At 50.1% G+C, this 15,196-nt stretch overlaps 1 protein-coding gene across 1 annotated transcript in view; it reads left to right on the forward strand.

The window, feature by feature from the left end:
- Window positions 1-448: 448 nt before the first annotated feature.
- LOC116948639 (zinc finger E-box-binding homeobox 2-like) overlaps window positions 449-15,196 on the forward strand; it is a 100,455-nt gene continuing 85,707 nt past the window's right edge. Inside the window, exon 1 of the mRNA XM_032965523.2 lies at window positions 449-871. Within this exon, the coding sequence (XP_032821414.2) occupies window positions 781-871 (91 nt within the window). The 5' untranslated portion in view covers window positions 449-780. The remainder of the gene's footprint in view (window positions 872-15,196) is intronic.

The following is a 15,196-nucleotide window of genomic DNA, read 5'->3' on the forward strand; positions in this document are numbered from 1 at the left end:
AAATTCCCCCTTACCACCCACCCCGTCTACATCACGACTGTTGCCCGTACGCTGTTAGAGGCGTCCGACAAGACGAGAGCGCGAGTCGATGCACACTGCTATGGTCCCGTGTCGCTGGCTACGACTGCTGCTGCTGTTGACGGCGATTTAATTCCGAGAGGGACACGGGCACGCGCGCGCTCACTGAACTTGCGCTTGTGAGTGAGATTATGATGATGATGATGAGGATGATGAGGATGATGATGATGGTGATGGTGAGCGCGGACTCGACACGGGGCAGGACGAGTGCGTGCCCGAGTCGCTAAGACGAGGACCGGATCGCCACGTGCGGTGCAAGAGGCGACGGCACGAGGAGGACGGAGGAGGAGAGAGTTCATCAGGGAGGGGTGGGAGGAGTGGGCGGGTGGTGGTCGTGGTTGGTGGTGGTGGGTGGGGGGGGTAGAGCACATTGGTAGCGATCAAGCTGTGGCTACGGCTGCCCTTACAACCAGAGTAGTCAGCGAAAGCAGCGAGCGAGAGAGACAAGGAGAGAGAGAGAGAGAGCGCGCGCGAGTGAGAGCGAGCGAGGGCTCTCCTTCATCCCCGCCCGCGTGGCCTCCCGCCCTCTTCACCAACACGTGCCCCCACCCCCCGCACCATCTTCGGACCACTCCTGTCTCTCTCTCTCTCTAAGGTTGTCCTCTCCTCTCTCGCCCCCTTCGTTCGTCTCCTGTGCCCGGGTGTCGCTCTCTCTTGTCCACCCACCCCCACCCCCACCATCACCCGGCGGCCGCACGGGTCATGATACACACACTCCAGGCGCAGTTCGCCGACATGTCGGAGAGCGCACGCTGCCAGCGACGCAAGCAAGCGAATCCTCAGCGCAAACAAGGTAAGGAGAGATAAGGTGGTTGCTCGGTTGGTGGTGATGGTTGGTGGGTGGGTGGGTGGGTGGTTGCTTGGTGATGGCGTTCTGCCGGACGTACGGTGGATGGAAGCTCGTGGTGCCGCGAGTTGTAGTCTACTCGACTCGCCTGATGCCGCCTCCCGACTCTGACCGGCGCGCTCGCGCGACGCGGCGGCCGGCAGCGGTGGCGGCATTGCGCCCACGTGCTTGTCCGTGTCTCTCCGCGCGCGTGTGTGCATGTGTGTGCCTGTGGCTGTCAGTGCGTCTCTCTGTCTCCGTGTGTATGTGTATGCAACATTCGCCCGCGATCTGTTTGTGTGTAAGCTGCGCACAACAAAGAGACGTGTTCGGACAATGCAGATGCACTTAAATGAAACGCAACGAATGGGATCTTAAGGTCTGCCAATGTGTTGCGGTGAGAGGTCGCACCGCGGTTAGAATCCAACTCCCGATTTTAAACTCGCTCGGAGTATCGTGTCACTACGCGAAACGTGTTGTATACGAATTAAACGCAACACAACTTCAGCACAGAACTCTCGGAGTTCCGTGAAACAAAGATAAAGTCCCCCCCCCCCCCAGTATATCCCTAACAGACTTTTGGGGCAAGTTCTGGAAGCGAATGAAGGCCGGGACGGGACACCGTGGGCGGGTTGGTGGGTGGCCGGGACCACGCCCGGCCGCCTTTGTCTCCCGAGTGGCGATGTTTACACACCGCACCAAGTACGCTACTCATTTGAGGCTGAGTCGACCTACGGGAGGCCCATGGCCGATTCAGATGATCGTCACTGGTATTTGGCCGTGAGCGGGAATCGAACTCGGGTCACCGGATTCGTAGCGCTGCGCGCTGGCCGCTACACCGCCACTCCCCACACTCTCAGGGCGCGCACGAGGCTTTGCGTTAGCCATAAGCCAGCGCGCCTTGCACCTTGAGTCTCCGTGAGATGACCCGCGGACGCACACGGACAAGGGCATTTTGACATCTGTCATCTTGAATGGAAAATGCGAGGTCGATTTCGTGCGGTAAAGATCGTGTACAGGCAGAGCGAACACACGTGAGCGCGGATTCGCGTGTCTACCACAAGAATAACACATTGTTTTTTTAAAGTTCACTGTGTACGCGTGTACGTTGAACTTCTTTCGCACCGTACGTAGCGAACCGTGCTAATCGGATGTGCAGTGTTGAGTCCATGGGCCAGTGCTGAGTCTATGGGTAGTGTTAGTCTATGAGCAGTATATATGTTGAACTTCTTTCGCACCGTACGGAGCCAACCGTGCTAATCGGAGGTGCAGGAAACAAACACGCGTACACATTGCAGACTCACGCTTGCGTTAGATATTTGTGACCGCGTCCGAGCGATATCAGTTCGCTTTAAAATAGAATGAACGCTTGGGACAAAAACACAAAAAAGTTATCACGCACTAAGCAGTTCATAAAAAAAACACAACCGCAAAAATTAAGATCGCTCTTCATAGAGATATGGACATCGTCCGCGCCTAGTTTCGTGTTTTCCATCTTTCCCACAACGTACTGCGCACTGCTCAGAACTTGCACGGCCGTCGTTCTCATCGTGGGTTCAAGCGTTGCGGTTTTGCATTTTAGAGCAAAGCACGAACGAAGGAGCGTTTTTGTCTTTTGTTGTTGTATCTTCCGAGCGAAACTAAATGCGTATCGCAACGTATGACGCGCGTACTTTAACCGGGACACGTGTTCGATGAAAAAAAAAAACGGGCAAGCGCAGAGCCACTTGTCTCAAACATAAATTCGCGTTTTAATCGCCAAAGTGGCGGAATTATATTTTAATATTGGCGGAGCGGCAATGTGCGTATCTTTAATTAGTACACGTATTTGTCCCATCCCAAGGAGTGTCTATGGGCATGACGCGTCAAGTAAACTCTGTACCGGTGTGTGCATACGTCTGATACGAGTTTAGCTTGAATTAAGGTAGCCAGTATACCTCATTGAGAGGGGAGTGGTGGTACAGTGGTTAGCGCACTGCACTGTGCACTCGACCACAATTAACATTAGCGCAGAGTGATAGCGGAACGGGACACCCCACCCCGCACTTAATTTATCCACCAACCCACCCACGCCTTCTCTTCACTAATCCGTATTTACCAGCGTGGTGAAGCATGGTCAAACAACCTCAATGACCAACAGGGCGGCGTGGGGGAGACCGTCATCCGGCATAGGATTGCCCAAGCGATGTAAAGCATGACACGACAATTACATTGACCCATTGACACGTAAGAAATGTAGTGATCTTTATGACCCATGGTATATCCACTGCTGGATGAAGGCCTCCCTGCGCTGCCGCCACACATCTCTCGCTGTCCCGCGACGCTACTATCCGTCACGCTCCGTCGCAGGCGCTGATCGCCTCGCTTCACGGTGATCGCCTTCTCGGGTACGTTGCCTCCTTTGACTGCCATTCCGTCGCCAATCTCGTCTTTAGGCCATCATCATCATCGTGTCCTACCCAAGCCCATTTACTTTTTCCGAACAATCATCGTCATGTTGATTTTAGCCGGGCGGCGGCGGTGGCTACGCTGCTGCACGTGGCCTCCTGTTGTCCAGCAGCGTGGGGTGGCAGCAGCGAGGGTTGGTGGATCACCGCACACAGCTTGGCTGTGAAACTCCCCTTCCCGTGCACGATGGGGAGGTTGCCATACCCTGGCCCGCCAGAAGAATGCAGTGGACTAATCGCCATCTGTTTCCCTCTGTACGGGGATAGAGTGTTGCCCCCTCACACGCGTGATGGTTTTCTCTGGGTGCTCCGGTTTCCTCCCACTCGGATAATCAACGACTCATCGTTAAGTGGATGAAAAAAAAATCTCATCACAAAAAACCAGCGCCAGCAGCACCCTCCTGGAAAATACTCATACGGCTCAGTGTATAATATAGAATTGAAGTTTTCGTGACTGCATAAATTACTATACTCATTGGTGTTTTTTTTCGGTAAAGTCACGTTTGTAGAAAATTATATTAAAATAATAATAAATCACGACGTTTCGAACGCAACACAAGCGATCATCATCAGGTGTAAAACAAATAGTGAGGGAGCACATAGGGGGACATCCCGTACGTAGCACATAGAGAACGTTAAACTGTACGGAGGCAAATACAGCAAGAAGATGAGAGACGAGAAACTCAACAAACCTAAGAAAAATAACGTGATGCAAAACCAGTCGGCCAACAACACAGTTAGACACTGACCTGGTTAACCACGAATTTCAGAAGACTGCTAAATTTCGTGTTCATCCTCTGGGTTGAACAAACCAGCATAGACAGAGTGAACAAATACGAGGTACAAGGTAGCAGAGATACATACATAGGGAAATATATGTATTGGGCAGCACAGATGGACAAACAGAGTAACACCTCACCAAGAGACAAAAAAAATTATAAAAAATAATTACATTGTTTCTGTGTTTCCCTTTGGTGGCCACTTCGTCGTGAGCGTCGCCATTTGGCCATCATCCCTTCGAGCGACGGCTAAGCCTGACGTTTCTCAACCGTCAACTCGACGTACGTGGATTGCGCGCATTGTCTCAAATCCACGAGTTCCCTCTTTCCGTTCGTCGGCGTAACTCCGAGTGGGCGTCTCTTCTCTCTCCCCATGCCTCTTTTCTGCACTTTTGTTGTTGTTGTCAGCGTCCGTATTTAAACAAAACAACGTCGCTCGTAATTATCCGCCCGGTCAACAACCCCCTTCCAACGTTGGAACAATCGCAGAGTTCACGTGACTCAAATTTGTCGGGAGCCTCTGCACGTGCTGGAGAAAAAAAACACCAAAAGCTCTCCTTTCGCTGGAAAGTTGTCTCTAAAGGCCACGTGTATTCTGTCCGCGAACGGGACACTTGTGAATCGCGATCGGAGACTAACACAGTGAGTTTTCTAAAACGATCACCGCTTACGTTTCATAACGTATTAAACTGTTACCAATACCCCTTCACCTCTTACCAATACCCCTCCAGCTCTTACCAATACCCCTCCATCTGTTACCAATACCCCTTCATCTCTTACCAACACCCCTCCATCTGTTACCAATACCCCTTCACCTCTTACCAATACCCCTTCAGCTCTTACCAATACCCCTCCATCTCTTACCAATACCCCTTCATCTCTTACCAATACCCCTCCATCTCTTACCAATACCCCTTCACCTCTTACCAATACCCCTTCAGCTCTTACCAATACCCCTCCATCGCTTACCAATACCCCTTCAGCTCTTACCAATACCCCTTCAGCTCTTAGCAATACCCCTTCAGCTCTTACCAATACCCCTTCAACTCTTACCAATACCCCTTCAGCTCTGACCAATACACCTTCGACTCTTACCAACGCACCTCCGCCGGAGCTGTCTGTTGCTGGCCGCTCGGCGTTGCGTGGCCTCTGAAGCCTATGGTGAGAAATCGTAATCGTGACAACAAAACAAGAACATGACTAAATCACTCACTCACGTGTTGGAGCGAAACAAATCGTGGGTTACCTCTGAGAGCAATGTTACCTAGTGAATCGATAATCCGATGAGTGTGTGTGCGTGTATCTAATGCAATGTAGCGTCGTTTGTAATCAACTGCTGGATGAAGGTCTCCTTTAAGTCGTGTCGATCGTGCGGGTTGTTTGACCATTATTCACCTCGCTGGTCAGTGCGGGTTGGTGAAGGGGAGGGGGGTTAGTTTGCGGAGGGTGGTGGTGGGGGGGGTACAGGACTGAATTGTATCCAGATCACCTGAACACATCACGCGTGGAAACGTATCACGCATACGGGCTGGTTAGGAACGAGTCAAAGTCCAAACATTTCAGAAAGGACAGTCCGTTGTTTCGGCGGTCTGAATCGCACGTTCGGCGAATTGTCAGGGACGTTTCTTTTTAGATGCCTCAATGCACCGCGCAAAAGATGCCCATGTGATGTTTACCTACGCAAGTTCTCGAGTGCAAAGACGGCGCAAGGCATGCCCCCGAGTAGACCAGGACATATACTGCTGGTGCAAGTGCTGTTAACAATCACTTATTAAGGTCGGCATTTCTCCCACGACGCAACGGCGTGGCCAGAGCAACGCCACCCGGCCGGCAATGTCTTCGCCTCCAGAGACTCGTCGAAGACAAAGGCGATCGAGGGAATGGCCCACGACTGGTTTAGCTGTTAACCGTAGCTGGGAATCGAACTCGGGTGGCCGGGTGCATAGCGCGGTGCGCTGGCGCCTATGAAACTCAAGTGATTTGCTTGAAAATGTTCTAAAGTGAACAACGTGAATACACACCGACATATATATACACACACATACACGCATACTGAAACATCCAGCTTTGGGAGAGATACGGGAATTGTCCACCAATCGATGGAGGCCTTTCCATGCCATGTCAGTCATGGTGGGGGGGAGGTGGCGGTGAGGATGGGGGACCATACTTCACCATGCTGGTCATTGCAGGTTGGATCTGTGAAAAATGGGCAGGTCTCCGTGCCGGATTATCCAAGTAGCAAAAGTAGCTACGTATGTAGTAGCTACGTATGTAGTAGCTACATATGTAGTAGCTACATATGTAGTAGCTACATACGAGTACTAACATATGTAGTAGCTACATATGTAGTAACTACACATGTAGTAGTAACTACGGGCCCCGCACTTTCAAGGGCCCCGCGCTAAATGCTTTCAAGCTATTAATTCCGGTTCAGTGATTCTGCATTTGCTCTATTACTGTAGTACTATACTGCCTTCAACTTTTACGAACGACTGGGTGTTTAAGGTTAGCGATTTGTCGTATTATCTGGCTGTATAGCAAATGAAAAAATACAATTACTTTACTATGCAATCTTAAATGTGTGCTTTTAATATTTAGGGCCCCTTAATAACATAAGCTACAGGCCCCGCACGAGCTTAATCCGGCACTGGCAGGACTGGATCTGATATCACTCGCCATTGATGTTAGCCATCGCCAGCGATCGCAACTCGGGTTCAGGAGCTCGTAGCGCGATGCCGCGAACCAGTTGTGCCACCTCTTTTCACAAAGACAAAGGCAAAGATATCCCGTATAGCCTTAACAGACTGTTGCGGCAAATGCTCTTAGCGAGCGGCCACCTATGAAGGCAGGCACGGCACACGAGGGGGTGATTGGCCAGCACCACGCCCGTTCCTACACACAAACACACAGACATACTCACACAGAGACATAGATAGAGGTAAGAGAGAGAGAGGGAGAGATATTCGAGAGATTATGATGATGATACCGAGATAAGGAGAGAGGGGATTATATGCTCATGCGGTGTGCCCTGTAATTACCGTCCCAGCCCGGGTGTCTATTTAATTTGGCTCAAGTTTTCCCACCCATTCGCACTCGGACATCGTGTTGATAGTTTGATTAGCGGAAACTGTCAGCGCGGCAATTAAAGCTCTCCCGAGTTCGAACAAGCAAACCGATAGACTGAAAATTAGCATTAAAACTGTGTTTTTTTTTAAATACACTGCGATAGGAAAGTGTCCCGCATTTAAACATAGATATGTATGCAATTCTCTTTATTTGCAAACCGCCTCGAGAATGTTTTAATGATCGGTGGTTTCGCAGCAGTAAAGGAAATTACACGAGCTATTTTGTGTGTGTGTGTTTAGCGCTATTTGAGGATAGGCGAGAAGATGGACCTCCCTAACCCCCCCTCCCTTCAATAATACAAATTATAACGCAGCAGAGAAACCCGATCATCAACATTATTGGGTGTAATTTATGAGCACCATCGCGTGAAAATAGTCTGCATTCAACAGACTTCATGCGACACGAATGTGAGATGTCCCCTTGATAAGACAGCACAATCAAGTGACGAGAGAGAGGAGAGAGAGGAGAGAGAGAGAGAGACTGTCATCTTGAATGTCTTCAGTCCGAACCGCCGCTCAATTGGCCTGCGATGCCAACGCTGCATAGGCCCGTGTGTTGTGTGTTCCCATAAACAGTTTAATTGGCTTACACTGTGTGCTTATAATAATACAACAGCAATACAAATTGGTGGTCTCACCTCTTTTTTGTCTGTATGGTGGGGGAGTGGATTGTTGATTGCCGACAAGGGGTTACGCTGTAGTCACATCGAGGTTGATGAGTGAGCCGGTGGGAGCATGCAGGAGTGATCAAGAGCTTTGTAGCTCATCGGAATCCTCCAGCGAAAACAAAGATTCGGATTCTGTAGCCTCGTGGTGGTGCACGCGTGAAATATCTGCTTGTGGGAAAGATCGAAAGTGGCTAGTGGCGTTACGAGGTTGCCCTTGGTTTGAGATATTGAGTTGCATGGAAATTCATGGACTTACACGGAGAACAATAAAATCACGGAGAGACCCAAATCCTCACACGGAGACTCATAGACTAACTTGGAGGTTAATTGGCTCACATGGAAATTCACGGACGTGCATAGAGACCCACATATTAACATAGAGACCCAAATCCTCACACGGAGACTCATAGACTTCACTTGGAGGTTCATTGGCTCACATGGAAATTCACGGACTTACTTAGAGACCCATCGATTCACGTAGAGAGCCTTTGACTCACGTCAAAGATCCACAGACGTACACAGACAACTTTGGATTCGCATAGAGACCCATAGACGAAATAAACAGACACTTCTTCCGTCGTACGGTGGGGAGTTGATCAGCTGTGTGTGTGTGTGTGCGCGTGTTCTAGTCGTGGTTGGTGAGCGAACAAAGTGGGTGGCTCGAGGAGTTGTGCGAGGCTCCGTTACAATGAATCAATTCATAGAGATGCACACGCGCACGGCTTAATGAAATGCACGTTTGTCCATTGTTACACGTGTTCTGATTTAGTGCGTCGTGTAGCATGTACATTTCACTTATGTAACTTTTCCCGGGAGATTTGTGGTGCGGTGTGGTTAGCGTCCTTGCACTATGAACCCGGCGGACTAAAGTTCAATTCCCGGTCACGGATAACCCCGGGGTGGTGACTTTTCCTACGCCCCTCCCATTTCGCCAAACTGCACTGACCAGCATGGTGAAGTATGACTAAACGGACCTACAGGATCGCCACAGAATTTAATCACGCTACATTATTAATCTAGCGGCGGATTCTCAAAGATGATGTGATGTGTGATTGTATTATCACAATACACATTGTTTATCGTATTGTACGTGAACCGGGTTGCGGTAGTAGAGTCCTGGGCCTCCCCTAGGTCGACTCAGCCTCAAATGAGTACCTGGTGCGGTGTGTTCAGTAAACATCCCCACTGGGAAGACAAAGGTGGCCGGGCGTGGTGCTGGCCACCCACCCCCTTGGTGTGCCGTGCCGAACTTCATAGGTGCTCGCTGACGGCACCTGCCCCAACAGTCGGTTAAGGCTACACGGGGGATCTTTGTCTTGTGCGCTCCACGTCTACGTTACCACTCCCCCCCCCCCCCCCCTCCGCGTTTACCAATCCGCACACTCATCATCAGTGTGGTGAAGTATGGTCAAACAACCCCACCCCACCCCCGTGCCGCCACAAAACTGCCCGCACGGCGTGTGGAGGTCGTCATCCAGCAGTGGACTGATGCACGCACGCGCACATTGCGAAACGCGCGAGCGGAGCGCTCGCGCGCGCGTGGATCGGACGCTGAAAACCCCGAGCGCACGGGAGAGGCTCGGCAAAAATCACAACCGTGTCCACTGCTGGATGCGAATCGTCCACTTATCCTTCACCCTCCATGGAAACTCGCTCAAAAGCCCCTGGGCGTTCGTCAGCGGACCTCGCTGTTACTTTGGCAAACACGACCGAAATGCTCCGGGTGTTTTTTTTTTCAATAAACGTCGCTTGCGCGTTGCCAATAACAAAACGTGCCGCGCAAGTGAGCCAACGCCGTTCTTGTGCGTTTCGTATCTCGCTTACCGCAAGCGTCTGCCACAAACCCAAGCACACGGAGGCTAGAACAATTGCACGTGAAATATAATAAATAAATTCCAACCACTCTCAATGAAACCGAACGGACGATGGCCTCGCCACGCTATGACGGCTACTGCGGGGATTATTCGTGCTAACTTTACCATACTTTAACATTGTAGTCAGTGCGGATTTGTACATTGGAGAGAGAAAAAGAGAGGCTGGGGGGAGGAGGGGGGGTGTTTGATGGGTTCTTGGACAGAGAACCCGCGACAAGTTCTGACACTGATGCTATCCGTGCGCAGCACACGCTAACCGCTGTACCACCGTTCAACCCCGATTAAGCAAGTGTACACAGGTATTGCATTCCGCCGCTGATCACGCACACGCGCACTTCTGAGAAGCCGGGACTAGATTGAAACATCCCTTGCGAAAGAGGCAACCCCCCTGCCTCAAGAACAGACGTTGAAATGCGTAGTGCAAGTGGCGTAGAGTGCAGGCGCTGCAACTGCCACCCGGAGATCTGAAGTCGCTGGATTCGTAACGCCGCTGTGCGAACCGCCACGCCGCCGCTCCCCACAAACCACGCACACACAGAGACACGTCGTGCGTGTAAGTCGGCGCGGTTGTATGCATGTCAGGCTGGAGCTGTAATCATAATCGATAATAATGACAATGTTAATCGGGCATGCTCTATCCACTGCTGAATGAATGCCTCCATCGGCACGTCGTCGTAATCGCTCGCGGTCACGCGAAGCCACGATCCATCTCGCCCCATGCGCATGGACTCATCTGGTCTCGGTGTTCATGTGATCATCATCATCATCTGGTCTCGGTGTTCTTGTGATCATCATCTTCTGGTCTCGGTGTTCTTGTGATCATCATCTGGTCTCGGTGTTTTTGTGATCATCATCATCTGGTCTCGGTGTTCTTGTGATCATCATCATCCGATCTCGGTGTTTTTGTGATCATCATCATATGGTCTCGGTGTTCTTGTGATCATCATCTTCTGGTCTTGGTGTTTTTGTGATCATCATCATCTGGTCTCGGTGTTCTTGTGATCATCATCATCATCATCCGGTCTCGGTGTTTTTGTGATCATCATCATCTGGTCTCGGTGTTCTTGTGATCATCATCATCTGGTCTCGGTGTTCTTGTGATCATCATCTTCTGGTCTCGGTGTTTTTGTGATCATCATCATCTGGTCTCGGTGTTTTTGTGATCACCATAATCATCTCCACCGTTTCTCGTCCTCCCGAGCGTGTTTCTGTTCTTTAGCTGCAAAGCTACGAACGAACCAGTGTCGGCCATCAATCCCTTGCAATCTGATTGTAAATAATACCGTGTTAAAAAAAAATGTTTTTGTTTTTAAATGTGAACACGTGAATGCAAATTGCTTGAGTGGCAGTCTTTTGTATTATGTATGTTGGACTTCTTTCGCACCGTACGTAGCTAATCGGGCTCATCGGAGGTGCGCTGAAGGACAACAAACTAAACAAGTGTAAGGATGATGATGATGATGATAACGATGATGTGGATGCGTCTCTCAGTGTAGCACTTATAGGGCGTTGTGTGTGTGTGTGTGTATGTCAGTGCGGAAAAGAGATACTCGTGCAGAAATGTGTCTCGGCACAAAACAAATAGTGCAGCTCACCAGCATTGATTTCAATCAAGCCTGACCGTGCTAATGAGACGCTGAATGTCGAATCCGATCAAGAGTTTGCTTGCTTGTATTAACACCGATGCCGGCTGTAAAGTGGTACCTCCAGAACACCGCGCGGCCAAAGGGGGTTTGTCAAACAACACTTGTGCGTGTTTATTTAACGTGGAGAGACAAATATTATGAAAGGAGGCGCTTACGGGTCTTTGCCTATTTATTTAACAACACGTGGCTGCATTGTTACGCACGACACAACGGCAATGCAAAGACGGGGGTGGTGGTGGTGGTGGTGGGAGAGGGCTAAATGCTCACGGACAGTCGGCAGAGTTCAGACTTCTGCAGAGTTGCCCCGTGCGGTTTAGGACCCGGACTGATAACGCGCACACCCGACCAACCAAGCGAACGCAAGGGGCTGATAACAGTACTAAAATAGAACTCAATATATAAGCTGAGCCGATGCCAAATGCGGTGAGGTGGGGGGGCTGCGCGATGGGTTCGGTCAGTCTTGTTTGGTCCAAGTGGCCAAAGGATCTCAAATGATGTTAAGGGGGGGGGCATCAACCCATATTGACCTCCCCCCCCCCAAATGGTCACTTCGTATCGTTTTTTCCTCGATTGGGACCTGTGGATATTTGCTATGCGTCAATAACACTGCGGTCTTAAAACAAAGTAAGTATATTAACCGACGTTCCGGGCAATGGCCCTTTTTCAAAGTACTGTACTGTACATACATGAGAGGCCAAAGAGAGGTAGCGTTTGTGATATTTAACGTGCCATGAAGATGGGCCATTGTCCGAAACGTCGCCCATTATCTAATTTTCCTTGTAAAAGCCACTGTCTTGACGAACGTTGAACAATTTACAAGACTTTAACACGTAGGCTTTCGCGACCAATATCATCCATGATAGAGGGTTTTTTGGGTTAGATCGCGTAAATATATAAATGTGTCGGTAAACCCGCCACCACCCGACACAGCCAACTAGTAAGGGTTATCGCATAAACAGAACGTGCCAAGCCGTCACTAGTACAGCACACCGGTGTGTTGGAGAGCCAAGCCACAACATTTACAATCTGAGTACGACGTTTCGCCAGTACTTACAACTTGCTTCATCAGGCGGCAGCCAGATTTGTGGAGAAGTCTTACTGTTTCGTTCCTTATATAGAGGCGTAGATGTGTTGACCACACTTCTGCGCTCTTGAACAATGTGGGGGGGGTGGGGGGGGATTACTGAGGCAACGTACATTATGCATGTGCATTATGCGAGCCCTTTGAACGAGCACTTAATTTACGTAAGGACACCCTCCGATAGTGAACAAAAGCTTTAACGTTGTGTGTGTATGTGTGTCAAGCGCTGCGCTACGAACCCAGCGACTCGAGTTCGATTCCCGCTCACGGTCAACACCAGTGACGATTATCTGAACCGGTCCTGGGTCTCCCCTAGGTCGACTCAGCCTCAAATTAGTACCTGGTGCGGTGTGTAAAACATCGCCACTGGGGAGACAAAGGCGGCCGGGCGTCGTGTTGGCCACCCACCCCCTAGTGTGCCGTGTCGGCCTTCATAGGGGCTCGCTAACAGCACTTGCCCCAACAGTCTATAAAGGCTATACGGGAGGTCTTTGTCTTCTGTGTCCAGCGAGCTAAGTGTACACACAAGCCCGCAAGCCGTCCACACCAATTTTGTTTGCAAAACCACATTAACACTATCCGCACATTTTTTTGTTAAATATATATAATCTGCAGACATTTACCAATCCACTGCTGGATGAAAATCTCTCTCCACGCCGTGACGGTCACGGCGTGGTTGTTTGACCATACTTCACCACGCTGGTCAGTGCGCATTTGGTGAAGTGACCGCTATTGGGATATCATTCGCTCATCATGTTAGTCGTCGCTGGGAATCGAAATCCTGTACCGAGTTCATAGCGCGGTGTTCTATAACTATTGTGCCATCGCTGACCCCCAAAGTGAATGGTAATTAAGTGCATAATGGGCTGTAACGGTTCGAGTAATTGTCGCGATTGGGTCACGATTCGAAACATCGTGAATGTAACCGCCTCTCGTGGTTGCTGGAGGAGTCACGTGAAACCCATGACTTATATAACACACACTTCACGTAGTGGCCTTGAGCTCGATCAATCAACCGACGAGTCGATGCATCGTCATACCCAGAGCAAACAGGTCCCAATTCAACGTTCAGAACCGGTTCAGACAACTGCTCGTGAGTCGTGGTCGGGAATCGAACTTGGCCTCTCTGGGGCATTACGGCGCAGCGTGTGAACACCACTGTACCACTGGCCGACCTTAAACTAAACAACTTTCAGTTGCGGTTTTTGTTCACCGGACAAATTCTGTGTGTGGGGGGGAGAGGGGGGTGGGAAGAGGGTTGGGAGGGTCGTGTATGGATGGGTGGCGCAGCGGTTAGCGTCTTGCGCTAGGAACCCAGCCGCCGATAACATCAGTCGTGGGTTGATATCTGAACTGGCCTTGGACCCCACCAGCCACCCCCCACCCCCGGCCCTCAACCAACTCGCACCGACCAGCGTGGTTCGTGAAGCACGGCCGAATAACCCTACGACACGGCGTGGTCAAGGGAGGCCCTCGTCCAGCAGTGGATTGATTGACGAGCTCGCCGCTGTATTGGGTTAACGCTGCATCGGCGTCGCTCGCTATCTGTCGCAGAGACGCTGGGTGGAGCGAGCCGTGCAATGGGCGATGTGCGTTCACGTAGCCTCAGGTCTCCCAGCTTCGCGTGTCAACCATTCTCGAACAAGAACGTCTTCATTAAACACATTTAAAAAGCTACAAGGGGCAGCCCCGCAATTGCATGCTCATGCCACTGCTAGCAGAAGGGCGTCCGCTAGAGGAAATTCTTGAGAGTCTCTGTGTGTAGAGGCTATTTGGTATAACTCTCCATCCTGACCCTGACGCCTGTATATTTGGAGTTTGCATATTCTCCCCTTTTAACGATATAGCCTGGTATACAGGAGGGCGTGGGTGTGATCCCAACCCTGACGCCTGCTGTAGATTTGGAGTTTGCGTGTCTCTCTCCACAAGGTCGCGTGGATTTTTCTCCGGGTCCTCCGGTTTTTCCTTCCACATTTATAATCAACAACACGCGTTTACAGTATTTGGCTGTTATACATTTTCACGTGATAAAGCACTTCGTTGAGCTATCATTTGTTGCCAGATCACTTCTGAAAAAAGAGCTGTATAGTGGGCCTTACCTGGTAAAATAAAATACAAATGTTTAGTAACTAGTCTTTAGTACAGAATGCATTTTACAGGCTTAAACAAAAGCGTCTGGAAAACATTCGTCTGCACTCTGGAAGGTCAATGGGCCAATAAACTGAACAATATTTTGTATTTTTGTGGCGATACAGAACGGAAGGTGATTTACGTAAACTCGTTACAGATAGGCTTCCCTGCGGTGCAGTTGCGACCGCCATAAGTCGGGTCATAGTTTAACGATTAGAAAGCTATTGTTGCTTTATTAAAATAAACACGGTTATTATAATAAGGCTGTGACGTGGCGAAACGATGGCAGTACGCCAGTGGAGTATTGGATGCATCTGTGCGAGGCTTTGCGTGTTGCCACCATAATGTGCGATGGGTTTTCCCCTGGTTCTCTGGGATTCTCGTCACACATTAAGCCAAACACGTGTATGACAAAGGACAACACGTCCCAATGTAGCACGATTAATTGCAGGGTTAATGGGTACATAGCATTATAACTTCAATACTGCATAGCTCAAATTCATAATTGACCAGCCTTTATCAATCCACTGCTGGATGAAGTC

The sequence above is a fragment of the Petromyzon marinus genome, chromosome 34 (assembly GCF_048934315.1).
Source record: "Petromyzon marinus isolate PM22_M1 ecotype Great Lakes invasive population chromosome 34, UKy_Petmar_22M1.pri1.0, whole genome shotgun sequence".
Lineage (NCBI taxonomy): Eukaryota > Metazoa > Chordata > Hyperoartia > Petromyzontiformes > Petromyzontidae > Petromyzon > Petromyzon marinus.